The 7,811-nt window shown below is 48.1% G+C and overlaps 2 protein-coding genes across 6 annotated transcripts; both read right to left on the minus strand.

Moving 5' to 3' along the window:
* Window positions 1–582: 582 nt before the first annotated feature.
* H2ax (H2A.X variant histone) lies at window positions 583–2,475 on the minus strand. Its single transcript, XM_027930498.3, has one exon. The coding sequence runs from the start codon at window positions 1,973–1,975 to the stop codon at window positions 1,544–1,546; it is 432 nt and encodes a 143-aa protein (XP_027786299.1). The 5' UTR covers window positions 1,976–2,475; the 3' UTR covers window positions 583–1,543.
* Window positions 2,476–2,572: 97 nt separating this feature from the next.
* Dpagt1 (dolichyl-phosphate N-acetylglucosaminephosphotransferase 1) lies at window positions 2,573–7,585 on the minus strand. 5 transcript variants are annotated; one of them, XM_027930494.3, is made up of 9 exons: window positions 7,189–7,585; window positions 6,712–6,832; window positions 6,338–6,551; window positions 5,938–6,084; window positions 4,722–4,806; window positions 4,082–4,270; window positions 3,689–3,776; window positions 3,367–3,522; window positions 2,573–2,718 (listed from the first exon to the last, which is right to left on the minus strand). In XM_027930494.3, exons 1-9 carry the CDS (start codon window positions 7,347–7,349, stop codon window positions 2,620–2,622), a joined length of 1,260 nt encoding a protein of 419 aa, XP_027786295.2. In that variant the 5' UTR covers window positions 7,350–7,585; the 3' UTR covers window positions 2,573–2,619. The 5 variants fall into 5 exon arrangements, with proteins under 5 accessions (XP_027786295.2, XP_027786296.2, XP_027786294.2 ...); XM_027930495.3 differs by lacking the exon at window positions 2,573–2,718 and adding an exon at window positions 2,730–3,288 and having other exon boundaries at window positions 7,189–7,581; XM_027930493.3 differs by lacking the exon at window positions 2,573–2,718 and having other exon boundaries at window positions 2,730–3,522; window positions 7,189–7,583.
* Between the last annotated feature and the right edge of the window lie 226 nt (window positions 7,586–7,811).

Below are 7,811 nucleotides of genomic sequence, written 5' to 3' on the forward strand. Positions count from 1 at the left end.
AGATTATGGGCATTAGTCACCATGCCTGGCAAAACTCTTAAACCTTACTTGAGTCTAAGACCTTTGCTCAATGTTCTCCTGGAACTTTTTTTTTTTTTTGTGGGGGGTGGGTTGAGCTACATCCCCAACCCTATTAAGACAGGGTCTCACTGAGTATGCTTAGCACCTTCCTTTTGCTGAGGCTAGCTTTGAACTTGGGATCCTCCAGTCTCAGCCTTGGAGCTGCTGGCGCTGCTGGAATTAGTTATGGCAAGGCTCCCAGCTCTTCAATGTTTATACCTTGACAGTAATTTCAAACAAGTCCATTGTCTCACAGGGAGCACCAAGAAAGCAAGAGAATTGCTTTAAAATCTATGGCTTAGAGCCTAGAGTGTACTTCAGTGGTAGAGCACTTGCACAGTACAGAGGCCTCTGGCACTGCAAAAAAAAAAAAAAAAAAAAAAAAACCCAAATCCTAGGTTGTCCCTTTTCCAGTTAACAGTACAGCATATTTAACATTAGTCTCTTCCACCCCACTACTTCAGGAAAGAAAGCATACATGTTATTAACCCTACAACTCTTGTAAAATGAAAACACACTTCATTTTTTTTAAAAAAAGAATCCTTTAATAAACAAAATTAGACCATCTGAAACTCCCCAATACTTAAGGTTCTAGTCGTGGATGGGTTAGCTGCAAAATTCCAGTTCAGAAGCCAAGAGAGGCTCAGTCCAGGGATTAACTGACATGTGCTGGTATCTAGGTGCTTGGATTGCCGAGTTTAATGGCTGGAAGGGAAATGGGGTTGATAAGCCCGACAGGCCCAGTTTTCAGTCTCTTTCAGCACAAAACAACTCTATGTCCAAACTGGAGCAAACTTCCTAGGAGTCATCTCAGGAGGAAAGATTTGTCCTGGCCACACCACATAGGCCTATGAATGAAGACGGAGATGACTGAAAATCCTGGGACTTGGCATAAAGGGGGCACCAAACCAAAACAAGTGATCGATTTCTCTCAAAGCCTGGAAATCAACAGTCAACGTCTGAAAGTCCTGGCAAGAGCTAAGCACCACGCTGAAGAAATGATACATCCAGGCTGCAGCAACTGAGGAACTCACCTTGAGGGCTGCCGGCTTCTTGGCCTTGGCTGCCCACCTCTGCCCTACGTCAACGCGGAAAGCAAGTCTTCCAGAAGGTGCTGTGGCCTTACCGCAGCCCACCAGCCATTCTGAGATACCCGCACCAAGGAGGGCAGGTGCTGCGCCCCCAGCCCAGTCCCGCGGCGCAAGGGCCCCGAACGAGCCAGAGAAGGACGCCAGCCCGCCCCTCCTCCCGGTAGCCAGGACAAGGACCGAGGCCCTCTAGCGCCGCGGCAGGCCGTGCGGGCGCGGGGGAGGGGAGGGTGGGAGGCGGCGGGGACGCGAGGGGAGGGGGCCGGGCGCCGCGGTTCGCACGCCTAGCGGCCCAACGTGGCTCAGCTCTTTCCGTGAGGGCGGTGGTGGCCCTTAAAAGGGCCTTTGTGATAGCATAGGGAGGGCTGGGCAGCCGGCCGCAGCGCGGGCACCCCTCAGTACTCCTGAGAGGCCTGGGTGGCCTTCTTGCCGCCCGCCGGCGCCTTCGGCCCCACGGTGGCGCTGGTCTTCTTGGGCAGCAGCACGGCCTGGATGTTGGGCAGGACGCCCCCTTGAGCGATCGTCACGCCGCCCAGAAGCTTGTTGAGCTCCTCGTCGTTGCGGATGGCCAGCTGCAGGTGGCGGGGGATGATACGCGTCTTCTTGTTGTCGCGGGCCGCGTTGCCCGCCAGCTCCAGAATCTCAGCGGTGAGGTACTCGAGCACCGCCGCCAGATAAACCGGCGCGCCGGCGCCCACTCGCTCGGCGTAATGGCCCTTCCTCAGCAGCCGATGTACTCGGCCCACAGGGAACTGGAGACCCGCGCGAGAAGAGCGCGACTTGGCCTTAGCGCGGGCCTTGCCGCCAGTCTTGCCGCGACCGGACATAATGCGCGAGGTAGAACAGTGAAGAACAGCGTCTCTGAAGACTTCTCAACTGCCGCCCGCCGCAGTCCAACTGCTGCCGCGCGCGCCGCAGGGCCGCCCTTATAAGCCCCTAGGGCACACCCCCGCGCCCTTCCGATTGGTTCTTTTCTCCAATACCCGCCTCCGGTTGGTTGCGATTAACCCTTCCGTGACGTGCCTCAGCTGGGAAAGCGCGCCCGGCGATTGGTCGAATTTGAAAACCTTTTGCCCGGGGAAAAAGACGAGGAAGAGCGATAGCACACAGCCGGCCTACCACCTCCGAGTGTGGCCAATCCATGTAAAGCGCGGGAGATTTAAACCCTATAGCCAGAGACCAAAACCGGAAGCCAAAAAGGGTAGCACCTGAATCCCTGCTGGATAGCCCCTGGGAAATCCGTGCTGGCCTATGATTTTTAAAGGAAAGGAGTCAACTCTACAACTATCACTGCCTCCCTTCCAGGTCTGTTCACTCCTCACTCCCTCCTCTTATCTGGCAAAGGGTGTGTAAAAAAGAAAGAAAGAAGGCCTCTTGAAAGTTCCATCCTATGCCAGAACACAAATCCTCCATCTCACCTGAAGTGTGTTTCAATATTTATTCAACATGTTCTGTTTGGGCTCAGTTCTGTTTACTGCTTGCTAGAAAGTGTCAGAGATAGGCATTCTCTTGGAAGAGGTACCTCCAAACTCTCCCAATCTCTCCTAATCTGCTCATAGAGGAAATATACCTACAAGGAACAACAAGAAAAAAATCAACTCTTTATTGTCACCAGTGAGAGCATCTGCCCCCACCTTACTAATCAGAACACTTAATTTAAAGTATCAATGTCTGTGTAGTGGCCCTTCCTCAGCAGCCAATATAGTCAGCTAGGGAACTGGAGACCGACTGGTATTCTATCTGGAAGCATATTCCTTGAGTCAGGACTCTGAATGTTAAATTATAAGTATCTGCATTATAGTTGCTGCATCCCACCTTAGGAGGCTGCAAAGATCAGATGGGAAGGGAAAGTGGCAAGATGAAGAAAATCATAGCCAAAGTCCAATTAATATCATTGGAGGGCTAGAAAGGCCCAGAAAGTCGATAATAACTGGTGAAGGAAAACGCAACAACAAAATCTGGAGTATAGTGAACAGTGGGAGAGGCCTGGGCCTGGAGGCAGTCTTGGACACAAGATTGGCCCAGGTTAGGACCCTGGAGACTGTGCCATAGTAAAGGGCAATCTTCAGGGAACTCAAACATCATAAAAGAGTCGGACAAGCTGGTATCGAATGGAGAAAGTGATAGCACTGCCCAGGATCTGCAAGGAGAAATGGACTGGAATAAGAACCACGGAGAACAGGAGACAAAGAGGTATAAACTCCACCCTCAATCTCACCTGCAGCAGTAGCAGGAGCAATGTGAGGTTTCTCTCATGTATGGGCCCAAAGATTTTAAGTAGCAAGTTGATGAGAGTCATGTTGTTACACTCAGTAAAGGCACCATCCTCATTCTCACTCTGGCGCACTGTGACTAGCCTGAGGCTTTCTGCTACCTGGAGGGACCAGAGGTGAAGAGAAGTTCAGCTAATACCTACGTTTCAGGAATGGGGATCTACTTAATACTGCCAGCCTCCCCTTGGATCTGATGTAGACCTAGGATCCCCATTTCCTGAGTTCAGAATGGTGGCCTGGGGCCTTACCTCCTTGTTACCTTGTTACCTTTAAAATAAAAGTGCCCAAGAAAGAAAGGCTCTTGGTCTTGAACTTGGAATAGCTCATCTCCAGTTTGCCTGTTTTGGTATTGAGTCTGCAGGGGGGAAGACAGATTCATGTGATCAGCCCTCTAGTCAAAGACCTCTCTCCTCCCTGTAGTTAATTACTAGGAAAAGCACTGAATGTGAAATCAAACAACTTGAGATCTATTTCTGGCTCTGCTGTATGATCAGAACTGCAATGAACTTTAAATGAAATGATGTAAGTAAATGTGCTTTGTAAATTATAAATGGCTACCTACAAGGGAAGAGTTAGCTCTTCCTTGGAGCCTACAAAGCAAATATATAGGCTGGCTTTAGATATCCCAAGTGAAAGGCTATGATGCCCCAAAGTGGCTACCTGGGTATACGGTGACGAGGGCAGGGGATGATATGCAGGAGCTGAGGCAGTGAATAGAGGAAGTTGAACACCTGTGGCATGAAGAAGAGTAGCATGGTCTTGCTGAAGTGTCCCAAGATGCCCACCACGGCAAAGGTCATGCCAGCAAAGTAGCAGAAGGTATCTCCCACAAATACTCGTGATGGATACCTGTGTAGGAAAGAACATCTGAACCAGTGGCAAGAGACATTACCAATACTCTCTCCCACATCACACACTCTCAGCAGTGAGCTCACCCTGACCCTAGTTTTGAGAGGAGGCTATAGTTGTCACAGCCACTCTGCAGGACCCAAGGCCCTGAATTCATCTATTCCTGGGGGCTCCATAGCATACATCCCCAACTTCTACTCAGCAGAGAATAATTTCAGAATACTATCAGGCTGTGTAGCTCAGTGGTAGAGTACTTGACTGGCATGTGCCAAAGCCACGGCTTTTCTAGCAACACGGGGAAAAGTGATAGAATGCTACTATCTGAAGACCCAGAAAACAGTCAATGAAGGTATGCATAGATTTAGCCTCTCCATTAAGAGCTAGGTTGTTATCAGGACCATCTTTGCCAGGTGTTCAGATAGTTGTCTTCCTTATCCACCAGGCTACTTACCAGTTATGATAGAGTAATCCCAAGGTGGTGAAAAAAAAGGGTATCATGAAGTAGAGGGAAAATACATGATCATCTCGATAATCACCTTTGAAAGCAAGGAAAAAGGAAAAGTGAATACCCATACTTTTCTGTGTGCTCTCATCCTATTTTTGTTTGTATCCCAGCTATATCATCCAGCTCACCCAAGTCACTTTTAAGAATCTATTACCCCCTTTTAGGTCACCAGGCAATTTCAAGTGTTCCACCATTTTACGGAAGCAATCAAAAACTGGTTAATGTCTTAAATTTGGTTTAGTCATTCTGACTTCAGTTTGAATATCAGCTTTACTTCCTAGCTATGTGATCTTCCATGTCACATAAGTGACTTTCCTCATCTGTAAGATAGGACAAATGATAACACCTGTTATAGAATGGTTTCAAGATTTAAATAACATGTTTTAAAAGCATTTAACATTAATAAGTACTTGTTGATATCCATCTGTCAAAGACTACCAGACACACATCGATAGTCAAAGTTGGGTTTACTAACATAAAAAGGGTGATTATAGAGACTACACACCATAGGGAAACAGAATGTTTCATTCTGGTGGGGTATTAGGAGAGGCTTTTTATAGGATTCATTTTAGATAATTCTGGGGAGGTACAAGGAAATAAGAATTGTGCTAATTCTATGATTAAGCATCTTAATATATATTAATATATACTTAGTATATATAATTATATACATCATATTTTATATATATATATATATATATATTTTTTTTTTTTTTTTTTTTTTAAACCTAAAAAGCAGGAGGAACCATTGTTACTGGAAAGAAGCCAGGGTCTCTCATGCTAAGAGGGGTTCTTGGTCATTTTTGTGGGTATCTCATGGTTTGTCTGTGCTCAGACATGATTGTGAGTGAAGAGTCTGGTTTTTGCTGTGTTCCATCATGGTCAGAGAGTGATTTTGATGCTGGGGTCTGTGAAACTGTTTCTGTACAATAGAAGATACAGCCTTGCTATTTGTGCCACTCCAGCTATAAATGACAGAGCTATTTTTCTTTCTCAAATTTGATAACTCTCTATTGTTATTTGCAAAGTAAATAGTCTCCATTATCTTTTATAATTACTCACATATTGTTTCTTTTTTTCCTCCTGAATTCCCTAAAGCCATAAATAAGACAACTTCCTTAATACTCAGACTTCTCTTTCTCCCTATCCCAATCCCACCTACCTTCCAGCTCCACCAGGTTGAAGACAATGATGGAAGCAGAGATAACTAGAGACTGGCCAGCCTCTAGGCCATTAATCCCTGCTAGGATATTGATGGCATTGGTACAGAACACTGCCAGCAGCCCCATGTAGACATAGTAAAGGATCCCTGGGGGGAGACATAGTATGAAAAGAAGTTAATACCACCTAGGGAGGGAAGATTTAAGGATATTCTTTTGAGAAAAGTAATGAAAACACATCATAGGATAAAGAGTCACCAAAAAGGATCTGAGTAAACAGGGAAGAACAGGAACACTTAGAGGAGAATGTGGAGCACTAGGAAGTCTGCTGTGTTGGATATCTCACAGCAGTGAAGGGTATGAAGTAGATGCCACAGGTGCAGTATTGATAGTGCTACTCACCTAAGTCCAGATGCAGGCCAAGAATTGGTCGGAAGGGCTTGGGTACCACAATGGTTGTGTTGCCAAAGTTGGTAAAATAGACCATGAGGAGAGGTAGTGAGGCAGCTGTGGGCAGCAGTAGCTTATGGCGCCAGCGCAGATTGAGTACATCATCAGCAAAGCCCAAGAAAATCATGCAGCAGATGGCAAGAAGGGCACCTATCAGGGCCACAAACTGGGGGAGGCTCAGAAATGTTATAATGCAACACTATCCGCCCTCCTAACAAGAAGTCCCGTCTTTTCAGTTCGTTCCTCAGCCCCCTTACCCCAGTCCAAATAACCCCAACTCTTTCACCTCCCAGGCTCCAGCCAGTGACTCCCATTAACTCACTTACTTCATGATGGGGGAATGCCTTACATTGCTCCTCCACAAAACAATTCAGGAAAGGAAAAGGGATGAAGCAGAAGAGGATGATAAGGAAAACTGCACCACTGATGACTCCCTGGGATTCTGGGCTGTGGTCCAGCAGCAAGGGTTCAGTGAAGGGGGGGTGTGTGGAGAAGAAAGGGGGCGTGGTCACTTACTAGTGCAGACGTTACAGAAACCCATAATGGTCTTCTTCCCAGTTCTTTGGCGGGGCGGGGATGAGGAGGGCACCGCTGCTGGAGTTCCTGACACACCCAAGGGTCTCCCATCCATCCTTTCCCCAGGCTAACCAGTTCTTTCCAACACCTCCCTCTTTCCAGGTTTCCTTGGTTAGCTCTCGGTCGCGTGCAAAGTCAAGCACCTCAGTCTTCGCCCCTGCCTACCCACCAGATCCCCTGCCCGCCCGCCCGATCCCCTGCCCGGGACACCGTGTGCCGCCGCTCACATCTGCTGCCGAGTGGTTTTGTTGAGGTCTTGGCCACAGAGGCGCGCGGCGATAAAGTGGCCATGGAAGGCTGGGATGAGGGTGAGTGTAGCCACAAATCCCAACAACGAGCCGATCAAATTCACCAGCAGCGGCACGGGCAAGTCCGGAAAGGCCCACATGTTAACCCGCTAGGGGCACCGCTCGGCCGCCTACTCAGCTAACTGGCAAGCTAGGCAATAGCCCTGAGGCCTCAGCATTGGCCGCTCCTCACAAGCAGAGTCAGCGGGAGCAAAACCCAACAACTCTGATTTGACTCGCCCTCGGGATCCCCAGAAAGCTTTACAAAGCAACCTCGGCTCTGCCCGGCTGCACCTGCCCATCCAGAGTTTCCGCCCGGATCTTGATTGCAAAAGAACTATCAACACGGAAGGAAGCGACGCCATTTTTAATACGGGCACTAGCGAGGGAACAGAAGTGTTAATTTAAACTACACTTTTGTTCCAGAGTAGAGTCATGACAAGAGTAGTGGAGAAACAATTAAAGAAAGACAAGCAAGAGCGGATACTCTCCTAATACTGTATTAAAGATGTACATCCCAGGGCGGAAATGCCCCCTGCCCGGTTCCAAAATGAACGCCTTCA

The sequence above is a fragment of the Marmota flaviventris genome, chromosome 9 (assembly GCF_047511675.1).
Source record: "Marmota flaviventris isolate mMarFla1 chromosome 9, mMarFla1.hap1, whole genome shotgun sequence".
In the NCBI taxonomy this organism is placed as follows: domain Eukaryota; kingdom Metazoa; phylum Chordata; class Mammalia; order Rodentia; family Sciuridae; genus Marmota; species Marmota flaviventris.

Coding starts and splice junctions, on each gene's coding strand:
- H2ax (XM_027930498.3), bottom strand. CDS start 1,975: ATGTCCGGTCGCGGCAAGACTGGCGGCAAGGCCCGCGCTAAGGCCAAG.
- Dpagt1 (XM_027930493.3), bottom strand. CDS start 7,349: ATGTGGGCCTTTCCGGACTTGCCCGTGCCGCTGCTGGTGAATTTGATC. Junction 6,833..7,188: donor AAAACCACTCGGCAGCAGAT/GTGAGCGGCGGC, acceptor GCTGGACCACAG/CCCAGAATCCCAGGGAGTCA. Junction 4,807..5,937: donor CAACCTGGTGGAGCTGGAAG/GTAGGTGGGATT, acceptor TTGCTTTCAAAG/GTGATTATCGAGATGATCAT.